The sequence below is a fragment of the Pristiophorus japonicus genome, chromosome 24 (genome assembly GCF_044704955.1).
Source record: "Pristiophorus japonicus isolate sPriJap1 chromosome 24, sPriJap1.hap1, whole genome shotgun sequence".
Taxonomy (NCBI): Eukaryota; Metazoa; Chordata; class Chondrichthyes; family Pristiophoridae; genus Pristiophorus; species Pristiophorus japonicus.
The window spans coordinates 2114539-2140677 of record NC_092000.1 but is presented as its reverse complement, the minus strand read 5'-3'; the positions used below and the strand labels follow the sequence as shown (position 1 = coordinate 2140677).

Below are 26139 nucleotides of genomic sequence, written 5' to 3'. Positions count from 1 at the left end.
CTGGTGCAGGAGGGCAACGGCAGTTCAGAGGTCGACTGGATTGAACATCATCATAACCCAGGTCGGTGATTGGAGCATGGGCAGGTACAACAGGAGCAGCGAGGTCGGGGCACAGGAGCGGTGAGAGATTGTAGAGCGATGTGATCGGGCCTCAGGAGAGACGTGAGTTCGGGGCCAAGAAGAGGCGAGGGCCCAGGGGCAGCACGGACCAGCCCACACTGCGATATATGTGCGCACTAGGTCCGTGCAGCAGAGCTGGTCTCCAGACGTCCTGGTTAACCCTTGCCACTGGACCAAGACCTAGCTCTGTCAAGCCCGTGTGGTGGCTGGTGTACAACGGTCACCCCACGTTAAAAAAATCCCCGCACAGGCATCTTCCACCCTTCAACATGTAGTTCAGAACCTCGAATATTAGGTCCTTCATTGAAACACCTGTGAACTCATTGAACACATCCCTTTTTGGCGTGGAAGCAAGTCATCCTCGATCCGAGGGACCGTCTAAGAAGAAGAAGAGTATGCAGGTACAGCAAGCAATCAGGAAAGCAAATGGATTGCTGGTCTTTATTGGGGGATAGAGTATAAAAGCAGAGAAGTCCTGCACTGTACAGGGCATTGGTGAGGCCACACCTAGAGTACTGCATACAATTTTGGTCTCCGTATTTAAGGAAGGATATACTTGCATTGGAGGCGGTTCAGAGAAGGTTCACTAGGTTGATTCCGGAGATGAGGGGTTGACATAAGGAAAGGTTGAGTAGGTTGGGCCTCTACACATTGGAGTTCAGAAGAATGAGAGGTGATCTTATTGAAACTTATAAGATAATGAGGGGGCTCGACAAGGTGGATGCAGAGAGGATGTTTCCACTCATAGGTGAAACTAAAACTAGGAGACATAGTCTCAGAATAAGGTGCCACCCAGTTGAGGAGATGAGGAATTTCTTCTCTCAGAGGGTTGTAAATCTGTAGAATTCTCTACCCTAGAGAGCTGTGGAGGCTGGGTCATTGAATGTATTTAAGGCGGAGATAGACAGATTTTTGAGCGATAAGGGAATAAAGGGTTATGGGGAGCGGGCAGGGAAGTGGAGCTGAGTCCGTGATCAGATCAGCCATGATCTTATTAAATGGCGAAGCAGGCTTGAGGGGCCAAATGGCCTGCTCCTATTTCTTATGTTCTCATGTTCTTTCTCTTTGACTTTTTATATTTCTGCTCACCTGAACCCTCCTCCCCACTATTTAGTTTAAAGCCCTATCTGCAGCCCTAGTTATTTGATTCGCCAGAACACTGATCCTCGCCTGCTTCAAGTGAAACCCGTCCCAACGGAACAGCTCCCTCTTATCCCAGTACTGGTGCCAGTGCCCCATAAATCGAAACCCATTTCTCCCACACCAATCTTTGAGCCACATGTTCATCCCTTTGATCTTACTTACCCTTTGCAAACTTGCTCGTGGCTCAGGTAGTAATCCAGAGATTATTATCTTTTTGGTTCTGCTTTTTAATTTAGTCCCTTGCTGCTCTAAATCCCTCATCAGAACTTCTTTCTTTGTCCTACCTATGTTGTTTCATACCAACGTGGATCATGACAACTGGATCTTTCCCCTTCCACTCCAAGTTCCAATCCAGCCCAGAGGAGGTGTCCTTATCCCTGGCACGAGGCAGGCAACACAGCCTTTGGATCTCATGCTCTCGGCTGCAGATAACAATATCTATCCCCCTAATGATACTGCCCCTACCACGACCACATTTCGTTTTACTCCTCCAACTTGAATGGCCCCCTGTACCACGGTGCTGTGGTCAGTTTGCTCATCCTCCCTGCTCTCGTCCACATAGGGAGCAAGAACATTGAACTTGTTGGACAAGAGTAAGGGCCAAGGCTCCTCCATCACTACATCCTGGGTCCTCATACCTGCCTCACTTGTAGTCCCACCCCCTGTCCCTCACCATGGACAAAATTTGAATGATTTAACCTAAGGGGTGTGACTGCCTTCTGGAATGCAGCGTCCCTGATGTGTTTGAAATTCGGATTCCAGCTCATCAACTCTGAGCTGAAGTTCCTTGAGCAGTCAACACTTACTGCAGATGTGGTTGCCGTGGATCACAATGGTGTCTACCAGCTTCCACATACTGCAGCTGCAACACATTGCCTGCCCTGCCATCTCTATTGTATTTTAATTAATTAGGGTTTCAAGTTTTGAAATATCAAATTATTTACGTATAGCTTTTAATCTGCAGCATGGCTCTTAAATTAAGCCAATGCCCAAGTTTGGAAGAAAGAGAGAAATAGAGAACCTCGACAGAGCACCAACTCTACAGATTGGGAATTGATTGCACTATTTGTGCTGGCATCCCTTCACTGCCAGCAATGATTTACTCTGCCTTCAAAGCCATTGTCCCCACCAAGTTACTCATCGTCTCCGATCCCTGCTGTTCTCGGTCACAGTCCCATCTTCACCTAAAGTCTGAAGGCCTCAAACTTCAGCACACCTGTAATACGAGTGGGTGGTCTTGTTATTCGCCACAAATCTGGCTTGGCTCGAGCCCTGACCTAGAGGGGAAAGTTAAATGTTTTATCATCAAGACTTCAAACTGACCTTTGACTTTGATGTACACGTTCTTCTCATCAGCTCCAAGTTTGTTAGCAGCTGTACATTTATATATTCCATTATTTTCTGCTGTGGCGTCGGAAATATGGAGCACTCCAGAAGGATTGATCACAATATTGCTTTTTTGGGGGTAGTCCCATTTCAGTGTAGGCTGTGGGTTTCCTTGGGAATCACAGATTAATATGATACTATCACCATTACTGAAATGTACCGGGGACTCAGAGATGCTTTTGTTATTTGCTGATACAATTGTGCCTGTAGGTTTATCTGTAAAAGAAAGATTTGAAAATTACATAAAAGTGAGTGAGAAATTATTTCTATTTGATTTTGTTAAAGGGCAATTTATAACTCCTTTTAACTTAAATTTCTCTGTGCCGTGCAGTAGGCGTCAGCAGAAGCAATCCTGTGCCCAGACCTTGGTCACGGTAACTGTAGAGGTGCAAAAACAGCCAGAGCTGACTCACTGTCAAATTTTGCTTCTTTCCTGTGGGAAATTGCTGCACCGAATGGAGCACCTGAATTTAAGGCTTGCCATTAGGGGCATCCTGCCAGCTGTAGAACTGCGCATTGATAGAATCAATACACAACGCCAACAGACTCGTCATGCTCCTATATATTTCCCACCAAAAGGACTTGAATTTATACTGCACAAGATTATCTTGAATAAATATCTCAAAACCTCTTTAATGCAATAAATTACTTTGAAGTGCACTGACTATGATGTAATCAAGTATGGCTGCCTTCAGATTATTTATTGCGAGTTGAAAGTGACACTATTGCATGAGGGTTTGTAGGGATGGGGAGTGCAGAAGTGGTGCATCATTGGAACAGCGCATACGAGATGTGGTCAGACACTGTTGGAGATATTTCAAACACACAAAAGGCAATTGTATATGGGAACTTTTATCATTTAATGTTTTTATTATGCTGTCTCCAATCTTCAACTTAGTGAGAAAGCAAGCTGGTGCCAAAAATCATTTTCCAAAAGTATTTGGAGTGCTTTTATTGGTTGTGTTTCTGCTGCTGATTATTGGTGGATGTTTTCTTGGTATTGTTAGTTAGTTTTGGAACATTGTAATTGGTAGTCTTTGTTGCTACTTACCACGCACTCATTGGTATGTTCAGAACCTTCTTAATTGTGATTTGTTGTTTTATAAATATGAGATTTGACTCATCCAAGTAACGATAAAATGCAGATTAGACAATGGCCCCAAAATTTCACTGTGAGTTGCACCACTTTTATGCCAATGGAAAATGAGTTGTGCCATCCCATGGCCTGGAGAGGTATTTAAATCAGCATTTCCTGGGTCAGATCATTTGCATATCCATTGAAGTAACGATTAGCATATAATCAATGTAAAACGGGAGAAATCTGCGACAGTGTATGGAAATTCAAGCGCAGCCTTTAAAATCGATTTCTGGCGAAGATTACAGCAGCAGTCTGGGGGAGCAGCAGGGAAGTAAGGAACAATGCTTGAGTTGACCATCAGCTAGATTGACTGGGCTTATTAGCAATGATTTTGTGCCACTTTACGAGAATGTGTAACACAGGACAACCTGGAAGAGGCAGTGAAAGAATGGACAAGGACATAACACAAGTTCACAACGTGCAAAAACTCCTCAATGAAACAGAACATAGGACAGACCGATTGGTATATTTGGCAGAAAACCAACCCCAAAAGCCCACTCGTGCTATGTGTAGGGACCTGGCACTGGCACTGAATGCCAATGCTCTTATTCCTAGGATGGCAGACCAGTGCCGCAAGAAATTCAATGACCTACCAAGGCAGGCAAGGGAACACACCCTTTTCTTTCTTGGGCACTTGCATACTCTTAACCCTTTAAAAGTAACAACTGTACAAGTAACCCTTCACAATGCACTTTGGTTAAGGTGGAAACTTACTCAGGAACTTACACTGCGGCACTGTTAGAGGTACCATTCTCAGGATGGCCCCATCTGTCCTCTCAAGTGGAAGTAAAAGATACCATAGTATTTGTTGTGTATCGAAGAACTCCACGAGGCTGAGTACTGTGAGCTAAACTTAGTGTGACCGTAGTCTTCTTTACTACAACTCCAGAGTGCATAAACAACATGTTGGACAAGCTTTTATACTCACCCTGCACATGTGCAGGTGACCCTTAGGACTTCAACAGTTGCACCCTCTGGTGGCAAGTATTACATAGTTACATACATAACATCACTCCCCCCCACCCCCCCCAAAGTCTTCAGTCCAAGTTATTTACAAGTTGAGGCGACCCAGAGCCCTTCGCTCCCTGGTTGATCATCTAAGTTCAAACCCTGGCGTGTGTGAGTTGGCCGGACCATTGCTGCACTGCACCGCGGCTGGTCTGACCGGACTGTCACCAACAGCGGGTTCATCCTCGTGATTGACAGCGAGGTTGATTGCTGGTTGGGTGTGTGTTGGTGGATCGTTGATGGTGATGTCCTCTTCAAGTCGTTCCTGGTTATCAGTAAATCGCAATTTGGTCTGATCTAAATGCTTTCTGCACGTTTGGTCATTTAACAGTTTGATTATAAACACCCTATTCCCTGCCTTGGCCAAAATAATGTCAGCAACCCACTTGGGACCATGACCGTAATTCAGGACAAACACAGAGTCGTTAACATCAATGTCACGTGAAACAGCTGTGCGATTGTGGTACATGTTCTGTCGGTGTCGCCGGGTTTTCACGTGATCATTAAGATCTGGGTGGACTAGGGAGAGCCTGGTTTTCAGGGCTCTCTTCATTAACAATTCTGCCGGGGGAACCCCGGTGAGCGAGTGGGGTTGTGTCCGGTAACTGAGCAGAATGCGAGACAAGCAGGTCTGCAGGGAGCAGTCCGTCACGCATTTCATGCTCTGCTTGATTGTTTGGACTGACTGCTCCGCTTGACCGTTAGAAGCGGGCTTAAATGGAGCAGACCTGACATGCTTGATGCCATTGCGAATCATAAACTTGTTGAATTCCGAGCTGGTGAAACACGGTCCATTGTCACTGACAAGGGCGTCGGGCAAGCCATGGGTGGTGAACATGGCCCGGAGGCTTTCAATGGTGGCTGTAGACGTGTTGGATGACATGATTACGCATTCAATCCATTTGGAGTAAGCGTCCACAACTACTAAAAGCATTTTTCCTAGAAAGGGGCCGGCAAAATCTACGTGGATCCTGGACCACGGTTTGGAGGGCCATGACCACAGACTCAGTGGAGCCTCCCTTGGTGCATTGCTCAGTTGTGAGCAAGTGTTGCGCTGTTGCACGCATGATTCCAAGTCCGAGTCAATGCTGGGCCACCAAACATGTGATCTGGCAAATGCTTTCATCATGACAATGCCTGGGTGGGTACTGTGTAGGTCGCGTATAAACGTTTCCCTGCCTTTTTTTGGCAAAACTACACGATTACCCCATAAGAGACATAGAAACATAGAAAATAGGTGCAGGAGCAGGCCATTTGGCCCGTCGAGCCTGAACCACCATTCAATAAGATCATGGCTGATCATGCAACTTCAGTACCCCACTCCTGCCTTCTCTCCATACCCCTTGATCCCTTTAGCCGTAAGGGCCATATCTAACTCCCTCTTGAATATATCCAATGAACTGGCATCAACAACTCTCTGCGGTAGGAAATTTCACAGGTTAACAACTCTCTGAGTGAAGAAGTTTCTCCTCATCTCGGTCCTAAATGGCTTACCCCTTATCCATAGACTGTGTCCCCTGGTTCTGGACTTCCCCAACATCGGGAATATTCTTCCTGCATCTAACCTGTCCAATCCCGTTAGAATTTTATGTTTCTATGAGATCCCTTCTCATCCTTCTAAACTCCAGTGAATAAAGGCCCAGTTGATCCAGTCTCTCCTCATATGTCAGTCCTGCCATCCCGGGAATCAGTCTGGTAATTCCTGCAGCCTTAATGAGCCTGGTGCACGGTTTTTCATGTTCATGTTAATTTTCAGTTCTCTGGAACAGCCCAGCCCTAAACATTGACTTGTTTGGTCTCTCCACTGACGGTCACTGATTTGCTGTGTGTTTCCAGTATTTTGTTTTTATCTTTAAATATGTAGAATTTACAGCACAGAAACAGGTCAGTTGGCCCAACAGGTCCATGTCGGTGTCTATACTTCACACGAGCCTCCTTCTGCTCTACTACATCTCACCCTATCCTTCTATTCTTTTCTCCTTTGTACTTAACAAGCTTCCCTGTATATGCATCTATACTATTCGCCTCAAATACTCCCTGTGGTAGCGAGTTCCACATTCTCACCGCTCCAGGTAATTTTCTCCTGAATTCCTTATTGAATTTATTAGTGGCTTTAATTGAGTAAGTGGCTTGCGACCCACAGTAACATGCGCTGGATCTGCTTGTTCTTATAATCTCCTTAAAAGCGGCAGGTTACACTAGAATGGGTGATTAACAAAGGTGAGGCAAGGCACAACAATGATTAACTATTGTTCTTATCGTGAATCGAGAAGTGCAACTGATGCATCAGTACTGTTAGTGAAAGACACCACAACCTGCCTTGTTTCTACTGAACATCCTCATGTCGGTCAGGTCTGACAAACCCCATTGCATTTTTTGAAAAGGTGACTGAAGTAGTGGACAGGGAATGTCAATGGATGTTATTTATATGGATTAAAATGTAATAGATAGAAACTAGAAAGATCCAATCACATTGTTTAACTTTGGTTGCCAGTGCAGCATCTTATTTTTCTCCACTCTGCAGTTTAATCATGTCACAGAAGAACTGATTTATAACCCCTCTCTCCCCCATCCCCAGTTTTAATTATATATCTGTAAATTGTACCTGCTACTGATTAATGCTATGGAACAGAAGATTACAGTGATAAAATCCCCTTGCCGCTCCCAGCATACAATGCGGAAAATGAGCCAACAAAAAAATGTTCACATGGAACTTACAGTAAGTTTGCAGGGTCACCGAGGAGTTTGCAATTGGTTTTGTGGTGTTCGAGCCCAAGTCCACTTCTGCCAAGCAGGTGTACTCCTGTCTGTCATCTGATGTACTTGCAGTGAAACTGAAGACATTCCGCAATCTGTTATCTTCATCCGGCAAACCTGGTTCCCCTGTGGAATTACTCTGAATAATCTCACTCCCTCTCAGCCATGTGAGTATGAGCTTATTGTTTGGATAGACCCTCGGACCAGTGCACTCCAGACTATAGGTTTTGTTAATTTCCAGCACTTCAGGAGGTGAAGTAATGTTTAACTCTCGATCTGTTAAAGGAGGATCACAGTTAACACAATTCACTGAAATAATCTGCCTGAGCACTATGGACTTCCTCCCCTTGCAGATATCCACTGTCGCACAATGATATATGTGTGCAACAAACAAGCAGTCTGTCCCAGCAACATATGTACCTTGTGGTTCACTGTCCCTTACTGAGAATCAGAATACTGCTTGGTATTTCGACTCCTCAATCTGCACTGTCCTAAAACCTGGCAGTCCGATTGCAAAACTGAAACACTGCTGACATCAATAACATTAATAAAGATATGCATCAAATTAAGATATTTCCCACTGAAGATCACTGAAACAGTATACAATACAGATCTTCATTTTGCAGAGCATCTGGTTGCTAGATAGCCACAGCTCCGTGTTGAGTCAAACTGAGCCAACCCATTGTGGATTAGCTTTCATTTGACCTGGATTAGTCCCAGCTTCCAATTGAAACATGGCTTTTGAAGACTATTGTTCAAATATTTTAAAAATCTATCACTATTGAAAGATTGTAGCAAACTCTCAGGAAGCTACGATACAGCAGAATGCAAAGTGGTGGTGAAACTGAGTGTGGAAACCACCCCTGTATTTGCCCTGTTCCTGGTCCGACAATACCTCAGTTATAAAATTCTCAGCCTCGTTTTCAAATCCCTCCCTGGCCTCACTCCTCCCATCTCTGAAACCTCCTTCAGCAACTTGACACCTAGTAATATTACGCCTATATATAACACTGTATTTACTTTTTAGTATTCTCTACCTCTGAGCCATGTGGAAATTTGTGACAGGGACACAGTTATCTGATCTATTCTTGGACCTTTGAAGAGCTTAAGATGGATGCTAGGAGATTTATGAGGGTTGCTCCCCATCCCCCGCCTGCCTCCCGCCCCCGCTGATTTTCTCATTCTCCTAAGAGCGTAATCATGTGGGAACCTCAGGAAGAACTCCTCGTTACGTTTTGTGGTTGAGTGCACCTCTACACTGGATTTGCTGTAGTGCAGCATCAGAAAAACTGATTTGCTGAAATTCTTTAATGTGAATAATTATAAAGCCAAACAGAAATGGACTGAGACAGGGAACCGTCCTTAACTGGAAGGATTTTAAGGCCAGCCCAGTTACAAGGTGCACCAGTATTTCGGATGAAACGTTAAATCGAGGCTCCGTCTCCCTGCTCAAGTAGATGTAAAAGATCCCATGGCACTATTTCAAAGAAGAGCAGGGGAGTTATCCCCGGTGTCCTGGCCAATATTTATCCCACAGTCAACATCACTAAAACAGATTATCTGGTCATTATCACATTGCTGTTTCTGGGAGCTTGCTGTGCATAAATTGGTTGCCATGTTTCCTACATTACAACAGTGACTATACTCCAAAAGTACTTCATTGCCTGTAAAACACTTGGGAGGTCCGGTGGTCATGAAAGGCGCTATATAAATCCAAGTCTGTCTGTCTTTCTACCAACCTGCACCATAGTGTGAAGGATACAAGTAGCACCTTGTATATTCCACCAGATTGATCTTACTTCTAATTGCCCCAATCCCTTTTATTTGATAATGCTCCATAGCCCCAGCTGAGATCAGAGCTTCACTTTGTGTAATTCAATTTCCTACTACACAACAGATTATCAACTCACCAACAGTAAGCTGCCCTGAACCAGACACTTTCTGCACATCCTTAAACAGTTTACCTATCACCACCTTTTCCCCTTTAAATTTTATTGATGCAAGATTTTTAACTTACTGTATACAGTCATCGTTTGTCGATTGGTAACCGAACCATTAGGTAAGCATAGTACTGCACATGTCACTCTGGTAGCCCATGATTGGATACTTGAGGAAGAATGGGTTTTCCATTGAGCACCAGATTTTGGATGATTATCTCTTATTCCTTCTATTACTATTGTTGGTTCTGTTGCACATGTTGTACTGCAGTTCACCACCAAAGAGTCTCCAAAAGCCACAGCTGCGGGGTTTGCGTTGATCCACGTCTCAACTCCTGCCACGATTCCTGCCGAGCAAACAGTAAATACAAAGATATGGAATACATTAAGAAAATGAACAGTTCAGAGTAAATCGCCAAGCCTTTTAAAAGCAAAATACCATAGATGCTGGAAATCTGAAATAAAACACTCAGCAGGTCAGGCAGCATCTGTGCAGAGAGAAACAGAGTTAATGTTTCAGGTCGATGGCCTTCCATCAGAACTGGACAAGAACACTGCTTGCCTCTTGCATTTCTCTCCAAATTACTTAATTGCATTTCTGACCAAGATTTTTATTATACTTGGACAGAATTATGAATACTCAAGTGTCAATCTGTGCCCAGGAGCAGGATGGCCTGGCACCAAGCCAGAGAGCAGAATGCATAATGTCACTCATTCAGACCTCCAAGCCCTCCTAGAGGCTTTGAGGTAGGATGAACAGACTCCTAGGTGTGGGTGGCACCAAGTTAACCAGGCAATGAAAACAGGCCTTCAGCACCTCAATGGTCCTCTCACTTATTAGTCTGGTAGCTGTACTGCTCTTCTGCTTGTGTTTGGGGTAGCCAAGGTCCGGTGATCATCTGAGAGGCGTCACACACTATCTGCACATTCGTACAGTGGAATCCCTTCCTGTTCACGAAGGCGAGAGGCTGCTCGATGGGCACCTTGAAAGCAGCGTGCATGCCCACGATATACTTAGGGAAGCCAGGATTCCCATAGACCTGTGTGGCCATTTCTCTCTGCTGTCTGCATATGTGCCAAAGCTAATGAAGTGGATTGCTCTGCTGTACAGGCCATCAGTGACCTTGTGAATACATGCTCATATTGCTCACTGGCTTATAATAGAGATTCCCCTGTAACTGCTTGACAGGAGCTTGAGCGTGGGCAGTGGTGACCTTCATTGCTGCAGAGAGAGCCATGGGGAGCGTGGCGAGAGATCTTCACACTGCAGTTCACAGAGGTAGCCAATTGCAGATTGAGAGAAATAAATGTGTACTGTATGTATGCCTGGGTTTGCCTGCCACCAGGGGGAGCGACCGTCGGAGCTCATTGGACCACAGACACACACGTGCAGCCCGTGTATATAAAGAAAGCCCCCATGTTTAATCCTCACTTTGAGAGCTAATAAAGTAGGGTCGGGTCGCACCTGATTGAGTTCACGATACTAAGCTTATTGAGTTATTGCATACACAACATTTGGCGACGAGGTACAATATGAACTGTCACACACACAAAAAAAATGAGCACTGTTGGAAACCTGGAGCGATTCGTGGAGGGAGAAGACTGGGAGGATTTTACAGATCGCCTCGACCAGTACTTCGTGGCCAACAAGATGGATGAAGACGCTACCGCAGTTAGGCACAGGGCGGCTTTCCTCACGGTTTGTGGTCCAAAAATTTATAGCCTCAAAGAATCTGCTCTCACCTGCACGTCCAATGGAAAAGACCTATGAGGAATTGTGTGCTCTGATTCGGGACCATCTCAAACCTAAAGAAGGCATCACTATCTCGAGATATCGCTTTTACAAGCATGTTCGTTCTGAGGGCCAGGACATGGTGGAATTTGTTGTCAATCTGAGACATCTCGCTGGGCCGTGTAAGTTTGGAACCACGTTGGAAGACATGCTGCGCGATGTCTTTGTAATAGGCATAAACCACGAGGTGGTCCTGTGGAAGCTGCTGGCTGTGGAGACACTGGATCTGAGCAGGACCATCACGATCGGCCAGACTTGCCTGACCACGATCGATAGTACAAAGCAGATATCCTCACAGAGTCGGAACTCCACGGCAAGTACTGTGCACCAGATTGTGTCGTCGGTTGGCAGAGCTGCACCTGGCAGGACTTACCCGACTGTGTTTGCAAAACCTGTAGCTGCTCAAAGTCCGCCATTGGGCACGAATCCGATTTCACCCTGTTGGCGTTGTGGGGGCAATCATCGGCCTCATCAGTGCTGTTTCAGGCAGGATATTTGTAGAGGCTGTGTGAAAATGGGGCACCTTCAGCGGATGTGTCCGCAACTCAGCAAGCGTGCTCCGACACACCACGTGGATGATGATGACTGATCCGGAGCGGATCCGGCAATGCAACCCCAGATACCCGAGGGGGAAGTGTATAGTGTACATTCGTTCCTGACAAAGAGCCAACCAATAATGATTGAAGTAAAATTGAACGGCTTGCCGGTATCTATGGAATTAGACACGGAGACGAGTCAGTCAATTATGAGACAGAGGACTTTCAAGAAGCTGTGGGACACCAAGGCCGTGAAACCCAAGCTGAGTCCAGTAAATGCAAACTTGCATACCTACACCAAAGAGCTCATCCCAGTGATTGGCAGTACAGCAGTCGAGGTGTCGTACGATGGGGTGGTTCATGATTTATTGCTGTGGATCGTTACAGGCAATGGTCCAACACTGTTCGGCAGGAGTTGGCTTGAAAAAATAAAGTGGAACTGGAACGATATTAAAACTTTGTCAGCGGTGGATGACGCTTCGTGTGCTCATGTGCTGAGCAAATTTCCCTCGCTGTTTGAAGCGGGCATGGGCATCAGCAACTTCATGGGAGCCAAGGTGCAGATTCACCTGGACTTGGATGCAAGACCCATCCATCACAAAGCCCGGGCGGTCCTGTACATGATGAGGGAGAAGGTCGAAATCGAACTGGACAGACTCCAACGTGAAGGGGTCATTTCACCGGTTTAATTTAACGAATGAGCTAGTCCGATTGTTCCTGTGCTGAAGAGTGATAGCACTGCCAAGATCTGTGGAGACTACAAGGTTACAATAAACCGAGTTTCGAAACAGGATCAATATCCATTACCAAAGGCTGATGATCTGTTTGCAATGCTAGCCGGGGGAAAGTCGTTCACCAAATTGGATCTGACATCAGCCTATAGGGCACAGGAGCTTGTCAAATCATCAAAGAAACTTACGTGCATCAATACGCATAAAGGGCTGTTCATTTACAACAGGTGGCCTTTCGGAATTCGCTCGGCTGCAGCCATATTTCAGAGAAACATGGACAGTTTACTGAAGTCTGTCCCTAGAACCGTGGTGTTCCAAGACGACATTCTGGTCACAGGTCGTGACACTGCCATGCACAACCTGGAAGAGGTTCTACGTCATCTGGACAAAGTGGGGCTCAGATTGAAACGTTCAAAGTGCGTCTTTATGGCACCGGAAGTCGAATTCCTGGGAAGGAAGATTGCTGCAGACGGCATCAGGCCTACGGACTCGAAAACAGAGGCCATCAAAAATGCACCCAGACCCCAGAATGTGACGGAGTTGCGTTCGTTCTTTGGTCTTCTCAACTACTTCAGTAATTTCTTACCTAAATTGAGCACATTATTAGAGCCACTGCACATGCTGCTCAGAAAAGGCAACAACTGGGTTTGGGGTATATCTCAAGACAGGGCCTACGAGAAGGCTAGAAATCTGCTTTGTTCCAACAAATTGCTGGTACATTCTGACCCGTGCAAGCGTTTAGTATTGGTCTGTGACGCTTCATCACATGGGGTTGGTTGCGTGCTCCAACAATCCAATGAGTCGGGCAAACTACAACCCGTTGCGTACGCGTCGCGAAGCATGTCTAAAGCAGAAAGAGCCTACGGCATGGTAGAGAAAGAAGCTTTAGCCTGCGTATATGGGGTTAAAAAGATGCACCAGGATCTGTTTGGGCTTCGTTTCGAGCTTGAAGCCGATCACAAGCTGCTCATATCTTTGTTTTCAGAGCATAGAGGTATCAATACCAACATGTCGTCCTGCATCCAGAGGTGGGCACTGACATTATCTGCCTATGATTATGTCATTCGCCATAGACCCGGCACCGAGAATTGTGCTGATGCATTGAGCCATTTACCGTTGCCCACGCCGGAGGTGGAAAGGCCACAGACCGCAGACCTCCTGTTGGTCATGGATGCCTTTGAGAGTGAAGGGTCGGCATGTCAGTGCTCAACAAGTTAGGACCTGGACCAGCCAGGATCCGATCTTATCGGTTATAAAATGTTGTGTCCTTAGTGGTGATTGGTCGGCCATTCCCAGGGAAGTGTGTGATGAGACCAAATCTTACAACCGTCGCAAAGATGAAGTATCCATTCAATCTGATTGTTTGCTATGGGGTAATCGTGTTGTTATGCCCAAGAAAGGCAGGGAGAGATTTGTACGGGATTTACACAGTACCCATCCCGGTATTGTGATGATAAAGGCTATTGTCAGGTCTCACGTTGATTTGGAGTCATGTGTGCATCAGTGCAACACTTGCATGCAGTTAAGCAACGCACCAGTGGAATCTCTGCTAAGTCTGTGGTCGTGGCCATCCAAACCATGGTCGAGGATCCACATCGACTATGCGGGTCCTTTCCTGGGCAAAATGTTTTTGGTGGTGGTGGATGCGTATTTCAAATGGATAGAATGTGTAATCATGTCATCCAGCACATCCACAGCCAACACTGGGAGCCTCCATGCCATGTTCGCCAGTCATGGTCTGCCCAACATTGTTGTGAGCGACAACGGATCATGCTTCACGTGTTTGGAGTTTCAAGAGTTTATGAGACTCAATGTTATCAAGCACGTAAGGTCAGCACCATTCAAACCCACGTCCAATGGTCAAGCGGAGCGGCCGTCCAAATCATCAAGCAGAGCCTGAAACGTGTAACTTACGGTTCTTTGCAGACTCACTTATCACGCATACTGCTTAGTTACAGGACGAGACCCCACACGCTTACCGGGGTCCCCCTGCTGAACTGTTGATGAAGAGAGGTCTCAAGACCAGGCTCTTTCTTGTCCACCCTGATCTTAACGATCACGTCGAAAATAGATGTCAATATCAGCAGTGGTATCATGATTGCACTGCCGTGTCACGCGACATCTCTATTAATGATCCTGTGTATGTGCCAAATTATGGTCAAGGCCCCAAGTGGATCACTCGCACTGCTACGACCAAGGAGGGTAACAGGGTGCTTATTGTCAGGCTACTAATGGGCAATCTTGCAGGAGGCACATTGATCAGACGAAATTGCGACACACAGACGAACCGGAACAGCTTGAAGATACCATCAATGACCAACCAATTCATATTCAGCCATCAGAAGACCCTGCTGTTGTCAATGAATCTGGACCTTCAATCCCCGACATGGACACTGCCACTCCCATTAGATCAGCTACCCAGCCTCAAGTCATGAATGACTCGGAGAGCTCACCCAGATCTGGAATTGAACTGAAACGATCAACTAGGGAGCGGAAAGCCCCGGACCATCTCAATTTGTAAATAGGACTGATAGCAAGATCTTGGGGGGGGCGGAATGATGTAATGTATGCATGCCTGCCACCAGGGGGAGCGATCATCGGAGGTCATTGGACCACAGAGGCACACGTTCAGCATTGTATATAAAGAAAGCCTCCATGTTTAATCCTCACTTTGAGAGCTAATAAAATAGAGTCAGGTCACACCTGATTGAGTTCACGGTACTAAGCCTATTGAGTTATTGCATACGCAACATTTGGCGACGAGGCACAATACGAACTTTCACACACACAAAAAAAATGAGCACCGTTGGAATCCTGGAGCGATTCATGGAGGGAGAAGTCTGGGAGGGTTTTACAGATCGCCTTGACCAGTACTTTGTGGCCAACAAGATGGATGAAGACGCTAATGCAGTGAGGCGCAGGCCAGTTTTCCTCACAGTTTGTGGTCCAAAAATCTATAGCCTCAAAGAATGAGAGAGGGTTGGAGCGATGATGCAGCCCTGTTTGACCCCGGTCCGGACGTGAATTGGATCTGTAATGTGTCATGTTTGTAACCTTCATATAACTGTAACCGATATGTAACAACACTGTACACTGTATACAACTGTGAAATACACACCTTGACCACAGGGGGTGAACTTGTGGGAGACACTCCTCACCTGGTCAGCCAGGTACTGAAAGGGAGGTTCCATGCAGGCTCAGCATTCCTTGGTCCTGGGAATAAAGGTGCAGGTCATGAGTGACCTTGTCTGCAGTATATGCCTCGTGTGACTTTATAATACAGTGCAGAGACAATACATAATGGATCCGTTGGTAAGGATCATGGCCTGCATGTCGTCGTGGAGCAGGCAAAGGATGTTGACAAACTTTTGGGGACATCCGAAACGGAGGAGGACGCTCCATAGACCCTCACGGTTGACAGTGTCAAAGGCCGTTGTAAGATCGAAAAAGTCCATGTATAGAGGCTGGCAGGTCTCAGTAGGAAACAGCTAAAAAAGGTTGAAAAATTGTTTCCAAATTGCAGAAATCAATAAACAAAGTTTGCAGACTCTACAAAACTCTCAAACTCCTCACCTCTGCCTTGATCCAGTGACATAGGCAGCTGCTGCAGCTCAAAGTGCAATCTGGTGTAAATCCAGGGAGGTCACGTCTACAGTGCCCCTGGCTGACCGGCGCAAGTATGCAAACGATCCCAGTGGATCGTGGTGCAGATGATGGAAAGGACCAAAGTGATCGAGAGAACTTGGGGGAAACGATTTAAAGGTGGACAAGCAATGCAAATTGCTCAATCCCGAGTTCCTTCTAAAATTAATTTCTACGGCATTCCAACACCGCAAATGTGCTACAAATGGTGAGGAAATTCACCCACTAGAGGTATGAAATGTTAAAGATGATGATATCCATATTAAATGTTTTGGGAGACAGTAAGAACGGTCTCTCTCGCCTGAAACCCCATGTGCCTAAGGTCCTGTGCCAGTTTCAAGACCCAAATACCATTATTAACTACTGCAGCCTGCTATTCGCTAGTCTTACAGTAGACCCACAACTCATGGGGACAACAGTCTGGAGGGCACCATTTCTGCATAAAGTGGGGTGAAGTCCAACTCCACAACTTGAGCACATAATCCAAGCTGACCCTCAATGCATTGCTGAGGGAGTTCTGCACTGTTGGACGTACTACCCTTTGGATGAGACATTAATGAGACATCTCTTTTATTGTGCTTTAGGTATACGTTAAAGGTTCCTTGACCTTAGTTGAAGAAGAGCAGGAGGTACATAACAAATAGGAGCAGGAGTAGGCCATTCGGCCCCTCGAGCCTGCTCCGCCATTCAATGAGATCATGGCTGATCTATCTCAAATTCACTTTCCTGCAGTGTCCCCATATGCCTTGATTCCTTTAATATCCAAAATATATCGACCTCATCAGCCGGTATGTTGATGAAGATGATGATGATCAAGACCCATGCTGCAGCATGCTCACTGAGAGGCTGGGGGTAGGAGCTACTACGCATGCGCGTACACTCCAACACGCATGTGCAGACGTCCCGTCCCCGACCCGACTGACCACGCTGTGTGAAAATCTGGGAGAGGTCGGACAATGGCCAAAGAAGGGACCGATTTTTTAGGAGTACTTTTCCATGCAGGAAGTCGGCGCATCTCCGGTGAGTGCACCGAAAAAAGAGGTGGGCCAATTTTGAGCCCTCTGAGTGAAGAAATTTCTCCTCATCTCAGTCCTAAATGGCCAACCCCTTATTCTGAGACTGTGACCCCTGGTTCTAGACTCCCCAACCCGGGGGAAACATCCTCCCTGCATCTATCCTGACAAGCCCTCTAAGAATGTTGTATGTTTCAATGAGATCACCTCTCATTCTTCTAAACTCCAGAGAATATAGGCCTAGTCCACTCAATCTCTCCTCATAGGACAATCCTCCCATCCCAGGAATCAGTCTGGTGAATCTTTGTTGCACTCTCTCAATGGCAAGTATATCTTTCCTTAGGTAAGGAGACCAAAACTGTACACAATACTTCAGGTGTGGTCTCACCAGGGCCTATATAATCGCAGGAAGACATATTTACTCTTATACTCAAATCCTCTGGTAATAAATATCAACATACCATTTGCTTTCTTAATTGCTTAGCCTGTCTATATCCCTTTGAAGCCTCTTTGCATCCTCCTCACAACTTACATTCCCATCTAGCTTTGTATCATCAGCAACCTTGGGTATATTACATTTGATCCTGTTATGTCTTTAGATGCTCTGATAATGACTCCACGAGGCTATGTGTTGTACTTGAACTGTAGTGACCTTAGTCCTTTATTGATAACTCCAGACTGAGGATCATACCTGGTGGCCTGCCTTTTATACTAGGCCCGGCACACCTGTACAGGTAACCTACAAACTGCCCACTGCTGTGCCCTCTGGTGGCACACCTTGTGATAGTACAAACAGTAACTGATACGTCCTTACTATACAGTATAAATGCACACGAGGCCCATGCTTGAGAGAAGGTCAGTCTGTGACCTGTCCTTTATTCCTTAGCACTCAAGTGAAGGAAGTGGGTGGAGCTTCCCCTTTTATATCTGAAGGTCCAGGTTAGGAGTGTCTCCCACAAGTTCACCACCTTGTGGTCAGTGTTCTCACTGTGTACAACTTCGGTCAGTTTATACATGGGTTACAATGCTGGTTGAATACATAACATCACCTCCCCTCCCAAAGTCTGATTGGGATCACAGGTTGAGTCTCTCTGGTGGTTTACGCTCCCTTGTAGAGCGCCTGAGTTGGGGCTCCGGTTGTTGGGCGCTGGCCTGAGTGTCTGCTGTTTGCGGTGCCCCAGGCCTGTCCGGACTGCCCACAGTGACTGGGCTCTCCTTCACTTGGTTCCTGTGTTCGGTCACCTGTGGAGGAGTGAACTCTACATCGTGTTCTTCCTCTGCTTCTTCTATGGGGTTGCCGAACCTCCTTTTTGTTTGATCCACGTGTTTGCGGCAGATTTGTCCATTGGTAAGTTTAACTACCAGAATCCTATTTCCCTCTTTGGCAATCATAGTGCCTGCGAGTCATTTGGGCCCTGCAGGTAGTTGAGGACAAAACCAGGATCATTTACATCAATACATCGTGCCCTCGCATTCCTGTCATGGTAGTCATATTGTGACTGGCGCCTGCTCTCAACAATTTCTTTCATGGTGGGGTGTATAAGGGATAACCGGGTTTTGAGCGTCCTTTTCATTAGCAGCTCTGCGGGTGGAACCCCTGTGAGCGAGTGTGGTCGGGATCTATAGGCCAACAGGAGGCGTGATAAGCGTCTTTGTAGGGAACCCCCTTGAAATCTGAGCATCCCCTGTTTGATTATCTGCACTGCTCGTTCTGCCTGGCCATTTGAGGCCGGCTTGAATGGTGCCGTTCTGACATGGTTAATTTCATGAAGTCCTGGAATTCAGTGCTTGTGAAACACGGGCCATTTTCGCTGACCACGATGTCTGGTAGACCATGGGTGGCGAACATTGCTCGTAGACTTTCTACTGTGGCAGAGGATGTGCTTGAATTTAAAATGTCACACTCGATCCATTTGGAGTAGGCGTCTACTACAACCAAAAACATTTTTCCCATGAAAGGACCTGCATAGTCCACATGGATGCGTGACCATGGCTTGGCGGGCTAGGACCAGGGGCTAAGGGGGGCTTCCCTGGGAGCATTGCCCAGCTGGGCACACGTGTTGCACCTGCGAACACAAAGTTCCAGATCTGCGTCTATCCCTGGCCACCAAACGTGTGACCTGGCAATTGCCTTCATCATGACAATGCCCGGGTGCTCATTGTGGAGTTCTCTGATGAACACCTCTCTGCCCATCTGGGGCATGACTACACAGTTTCCCCACAGTAGGCAATCGCACTGAATCGAGAGTTCATCCCTGCGCCTGTGAAATGGTTTAAATTCCTCAGGGCATGTTCTGTACGTGGCTGCCCAGTCCCCATTCAGGACACATTTCTTGACGAAAGACAATAGCGGGTCTCTATTTGTCCAGACTTTAATCTGATGGGCTGTCACGGGTGAGCCTTCGCTTCCGAAAGCTTCAACAGCCATGACCATCTCAGCAGCATGCTCGGTAGCCCCCTCAGTGGTGGCTAGTGGCTGCCTGCTGAGTGCATCGGCGCAGTTTTCGGTGCCCGGTCTGTGCCGAATTGTGTAGTCATAGGCAGCTAGCGTGGGTGCCCACCTCTGTATGCGGGCCGATGCGTTTGCATTTATGGCCTTGTTGTCGGCCAAAAGGGACGTTAGGGGTTTGTGATCTGTCTCCAGCTCAAATTTCCTGCCAAACAGGTACTGGTGCATTTTCTTTACCGCATATGCACATGCGAGCGCCTCCTTTTCTGCCATCCCGTAGCCCCTTTCTGCCTGGGACAGACTTCTGGAGGCATAAGCTACCGGCTGTAACTGACCCTTGGCATTGAAATGCTGCAACACACATGCTGCAACACCATAGGACGACGCATCGCACGTTAACACAAGTTTCTTACATGGGTCATATAGCATTAACAGATTGCTGGAACATAACAAATTGCGTGCTCTATTAAAAGCCCTTTCCTGGCTGTCCCCCCAGACCCATTCACGACCTTTGCGTAGGAGCACGTGTAGCGGCTCTAGCAGCGTGCTCAATTTGGGAAGAAAGTTACCAAAATAGTTCAGGAGCCCCAGGAACGAACGAACAGAGGAAATTGCATTGACATCGCCCCATTTCAAGTTGATGACAGCAAGCCAACTCCTCCCCAGTAGTGCGGGACTGTCCCCCGGGACAACCCAGAGTGGCAACCTGTTCTCCGAATCTTTGTGGGTCACAACTACCGTGGCGCTGCCTAGCACCGGAATGATCTCCTTTGTGTATGTCCGTAACTGTGCGTCAATCGGCGATAGTTTTGGCCTCCTGGCCTTGGATGCCCACAACTTTTCGAACTGTTTGATACCCATCAGGGACTGGCTGGCCCCCGTGTCTAGCTTCATTGATACTGGGATGCCATTGAGGAGCACTTTCATCATTATCGGTGGTGTCCTGCTATATGAACTGTATACATGCTCCACATGAACTCGCTGAACTTCAGCTTCCAGCGATTTCCCCCAGCGTTCATTTCTGCAATTTCTGCAGGTATTTTGCTCATCTCTGCAAACTCCAGCTGAGTGTGGGCCTCCACGCCTCCAACATGAACTGCTGTTGGAAACAAAAGGTCCCTTGCCAGTCGATCGTCCCCGACTGCCCCTGTGATTGTCCTTGAGTGCGCCATTAACAGGTGTTGATGGCCCCATTACTGGCCGCATTGTCCCTTGTAATGGCATGAATCGCCGTTCAGCTTGCCATTGTCTCTGTCGAACTCCCCTTCTGGTTTCAACTACATGTTGGGGCATGCCTGACTGCCCTTGTCTGCCTGGAGAACTGTGTGCTGCTTTAACAATGTTGAATCTCTGTCCCAACCATTCCTTACCACAGTACCTCTTGTCTGTTCTGTTAGTGGCCATGCTCGCGTGGTTTAAATCCCAGTTTCTCGTCGCCATTGATACGTCTTTGCTATACAGTGTAAATGCACACGAGGCCCATGCTTGAGAGAAGATCAGTCTGTGACCTGTCCTTTATTCCTTAGCACTCAAGTGAAGGAAGTGGGTGGAGCTTCCCCTTTTATATCTGAAGGTCCAGGTTAGGAGTGTCTCCCACAAGTTCACCACCTTGTGGTCAGTGTTCTCACATGTATTTGTTCAAATGGTCTCCAAGGAAGAGGCATAAAAATTGGCCAGAAAAAGCAGCAAACCTGAGGACTGGGAGAAATTTAAAATTCAGCAGAGGAGGATGAAGGGTTTAATTAGGAGGGGGAAAATAGAGTATGAGAGGAAGCTTGCTGGGAACATAAAAACTGACTGCAAAAGCTTCTATAAATATGTGAAGAGAAAATAATTAGTGAAGACAAACATAGGCTCCTTGCAGTCAGAATGAGGTGAATTTATAATGGGGAACAAAGAAATGCCAGACCATTTGAACAAATACTTTGGTTCTGTCTTCATTAAGGAAGACACAAATAACCTTCCAGAAATACTAGGGGACCAAGGGTCTAGCGAGAAGGAGGAGCTGAAGGAAATCCTTATTAGTCAGGAAATTGTGTTCGGGAAATTGATGGGATTGAAGTTTGATAACACCCCAGGGCCTGATAGTCTGCACCCCAGAGTACTTAAGGAAGTGGCCCTAGAAATATTGGATGCATTGGTGATCATTTTCCAACAGTCTAATGACTCTGGATCAGTTCCTATGGACTGGAGGGTAGCTAATGTGACACTACTTTTTAAAAAAGGAGGGAGAGAGAAAATGGGTAATTATAGACCAGTTAGCCTGACATCAGTAGTGGGGAAAATGTTGGAATCAATTATTAAAGATGAAATAGCAGCGCATTTGGAAAGCAGTGACAGGATCGGACCAAGTCAGCATGGATTTGTGAAAGGGAAATCATGCTTGACAAATCTTCTAGAATTTTTTGAGGATGTAACTAGTAGAGTGTACAAGGGAGATCCAGTGGATGTGGTGTATTTAGACTTTCAAAAGGCTTTTGACAAGGATCCTCACAAGAGATTGGTGTGCAAAATTAAAGCACGTGGTATTGGGGGTAATGTATTGACGTGGATAGAGAACTGGTTGGCAGAAAGGAAGCAGAGAGTAGGGATAAACGGGTCCTTCTCAGAATGGCAGGCAGTGACCAGTGGGGTACCGCAAGGTTCAGTGCTGGGACCCCAGCTAGTTACAATATACAATAATGATTTGGACGAAGGAATTGAGTGTAATATCTCCAAGTTTGCAGATGACACTAAGCTGGGTGGCAGTGTGAGCTGTATGGAGGTTGCTAAGAGGCTGCAGGGTCACTTGGACAGGTTAGGTGAGTGGGCAAATGCATGGCAGATGTAGTATAATGTAGATAAATGTGAGGTAATCCACTTTGGTGGCAAAAACAGGAAGGCCGAATATTGTCTGAATGGTGACAGATTAGGAAAAGGGGAGGTGCAACGAGACCTGGGTGTCATGGTACATCAATCATTGAAAGTTGGCATGCAGGTACAGCAGGTGGTGAAGAAGGCAAATAGCATGTTGGCCTTCATAGCTAGGGGATTTGAGTATAGGAGCAGGGAGGTCTTACTGCAGTTGTACAGGGCCTTGGTGAGGCCACACCTTGAATATTGTGTACAGTTTTGGTCTCCTAATCTGAGGAAGGACATTCTTGCTATTGAGGGAGTGCAGCCAAGGTTCACCAGACTGATTCCCGGGATGGTAGGACTGACATATGAAGAAAGAATGGATCGGCTGAGCTTATATTCACTGGAATTTAGAAGATTGAGAGGGGATCTCATAGAAACATATTAAATTCTGACGGGATTGGACAGGTTAGATGCGGGAAGAATGTTCCCGATGTTGGGGAAGTCCAGAACCAGGGGACACAGTCTAAGGATAAGGGGTAAGCCATTTAGGACCGAGATGAGGAGAAACTTCTTCACTCAGAGAATTGTGAACCTGTGGAATTCTCTACCACAGAAAGTTGTTGAGGCCAGTTCATTGGATATATTCAAAAGTGAGTTAGATGTGACCCTTATGGCTAAAGGGATCAAGGGGTATGGAGAGAAAGCAGGAATGGGGTCCTGAGGTGAATGATCAGCCATGATCATATTGAATGGTGGTGCAGACTTGAATGGTCTGCTCCTGCATCTATTTTCTATGTATCTTAATGATTCCAGCGGATTTGCCTCAATTACCTTATCCAGAAATTGAATTGCTATATTGGTCACTCTTTGTGTGAAGAAGAAGAACCTGTCCTAAATTTACCTTCTACTCTATATTACCAACAGTTTGATGGGCGTGCTCCAGGCTTGCTTTGTCTATAAAGTCACTTCCTTTCGAAGCTGAAAAGCTTGACTCCTCGTATCTCAGTCTGACATTGAATCAACAACAGCAACAACTTGCATTTATACAGCACCTTTACCGTAGTAAAACATCCAAAGTGCTTCACAGAAGCATTATCAAACATAGTTTTACACAGTGCCACATAAAGATTAAAGCAGATGCTTGGTCAAAGAGGCAGGTTTTAAGGAGTGCCTTAAAAGGAGAGAGAGGCGGAGAGGTTTAGGGAGGGAATTCCAGAACTCAGGGCCCAGGCAGCTGAAGACACGGCTGCCAATGATAGAGCGATTAAAATCGGGAATACTCAAGAGGCCAGAATTGGAGGCGCGCAGAGATCTCAGAGGGTTGTAGGGCTGGAGGAGGTTACAGAGAAAGGGAGGGAGAGGCCATGGGACAACTTGTTGGACAATGCAGCCCTCCTTCAGTACGGCACCGGAATGCAAACCTAGATCAGGGGTGTGTAACCTTTCAGAACAGGGAGCAATGTATCAGAACTTCGGACTTAAAGTGCTTTTAGCCAAGCAAAATTAGGACTGGCACAATATTAGAGTGTCGTCACATTTAAAAACACACTTTCCATTAACTTTAGTGACTACTCCAAAAAATACTTCATTGGCTGTAAAGCGCTTTGAGACATGAAAGGTGCTATAGAAATACAAGTCTTTAAAAAAAAATTAATTACATTTGTTACTTTTAGTTTATTTCACCTCTGGAAATCAGCATCCATAACAAAACATTAAAAAAACACTTCTACTTCTATAATTCAGAACATGATCATATTGGCTATAATGAGGGCTGCTAAATAAATTTACAATGAAGTAACATTCACATGTAGACTGAAGAGATGAAATATGATTGAAAGCGTGTAAAATAGCTAACGCCAACAGGCTTGTATTGTGGGCATTCACATTTCTCAGCTGTACATTTCACTGGGACTGAAAAGGTTGATGCACAAATTCTCCCTTGAGATATTTAAAATAACAGCATATTGATGAAATTCTTTGGTTCAATCTCTGAAGAAATGGCAGTAAATATAAACCCAACATCTGATGTTATTAAAATAAAGGTACTCAATTCAACAAATGAAGAGAAAAAATATCTGTTATACAAAATACTTTACAGGTCACTGCTTGTGTTTAATGGTCTCAATGAGATGAACAGTATCAAAACGCACTGGGTGCTGTTATTCCAACAAATGAAAGATCATAGAATCTTACAGCTCAGAAGGAGGCCATTCGGCCTGTGCCAGCTCTCTGGAAGAGCTATCCAGCTGGTCCCACTCTCCCTTCAAATACTTATCCAAGTCTCCTTTGAAGGTTATTTCTGAATCTGCCGCCACCACCCTTTCAGGTCGTGCATTCCAGATCACAACTCACTATTTGCTCCTCATTGCTTCTTTTGCCAATTTGTTTGGTTTATTTAATAATAAATTTTAAATTGATTACATTTCTCATTTAGTTATTTAGTTGGCCCTATTAATGTGCTCAATGAAACAGTCAATGCACCAACACTGACACTGCTAACATCAGCTTGCCCATCCCGGCGGGTTAATGGGAATCCTATATAATGCTGTAGCCGGTCCCAGCAATTTAAACCCGAGGAGCCGACGACAGACGCAGCTCCCCGTAATCTCAATCAACCGAGGTGCAGAGCAAGGATTGGATGGCACAGCGAGAGAGAGATTCATTGAGAGAAACTCAGCGGTCTTCAAAGGGTTGGCGAGTGGGTGATGCTGGGGATGCAATCAAAGTTCGAAAAACTTTTTAAAAACTAAGTGAGCTTCAGAAGGCGCACGCCGATAGACACTGGGATGCCAGGTCACCTCTGCCAACCAGTGCTGGAACTGCTAAACTGATACTAGATGTGCAATACACCCGGGAACAACCCCAACAGCAACACAGACAGTTAACTACAGATTGAATACTGTATAAACACTATAAACGTCCAATTACCTGTTACAGCGAAAAACATGGTAAAAAGGCAAATATATCCAAACCGCGAAGTGAGTCTGAAATCCATAATTAAGGGTTTGCAAGTGCAAAATCTTGAGAAAAATTGCTTGTCCAGATTTCCAATCCTAAAAGGTTCGCACACTCCCCACTCTTGGGTTAAAGCTGACTATTTATAAAGTGAGTGGTATATACAGACAGGATTTTACTGCGGATTGAAGGATATGTGAACTCCGCCTTTTTTTAAAGGTCTCGGGACAGGCTGCATCGTCATTATCGGGAGCTGGAGCTGACGTTCTACCAGTAATCGTTTGGTTTCCTGTTTTGACCATACATTTATAGAAACATAGAAAATAGGTGCAGGAGCAGGCCATTCAGCCCTTCTAGCCTGCACCGCCATTCAATGAGTTAATGGCTGAACATGAAACTTCAGTACCCACTTCCTGCTTTCTCGCCATACCCCTTGATCCCCCGAGTAGTAAGGACTTCATCTAACTCCCTTTTGGAAATATTTAGTGAATTGGCCTCAACTACTTTCTGTGGTAGAGAATTCCACAGGTTCACCACTCTCTGGGTGAAGAAGTTTCTCCTCATCTCGGTCCTAAATGGCTTACCCCTTATCCTTAGACTGTGACCCCTGGTTCTGGACTTCCCCAACATTGGGAACATTCTTCCTGCATCCAACCTGTCCAAACCCGTCAGAATTTTAAACGTTTCTATGAGG

The 26139-nt window shown here is 45.9% G+C and overlaps 1 protein-coding gene across 1 annotated transcript in view; it reads right to left on the bottom strand.

The window, feature by feature from the left end:
• LOC139237783 (vascular cell adhesion protein 1-like) overlaps positions 1-25567 on the bottom strand; it is a 47837-nt gene extending 22270 nt beyond the window's left edge. Inside the window, exons 1-4 of the mRNA XM_070866967.1 lie at positions 25419-25567; positions 9570-9836; positions 7514-7828; positions 2587-2865 (exon numbers count right to left, since the gene is read on the bottom strand). Coding sequence (XP_070723068.1) covers positions 2587-2865; positions 7514-7828; positions 9570-9836; positions 25419-25485 — 928 coding nt within the window. The 5' untranslated portion in view covers positions 25486-25567. The remainder of the gene's footprint in view (positions 1-2586; positions 2866-7513; positions 7829-9569; positions 9837-25418) is intronic.
• Positions 25568-26139: the final 572 nt, after the last annotated feature.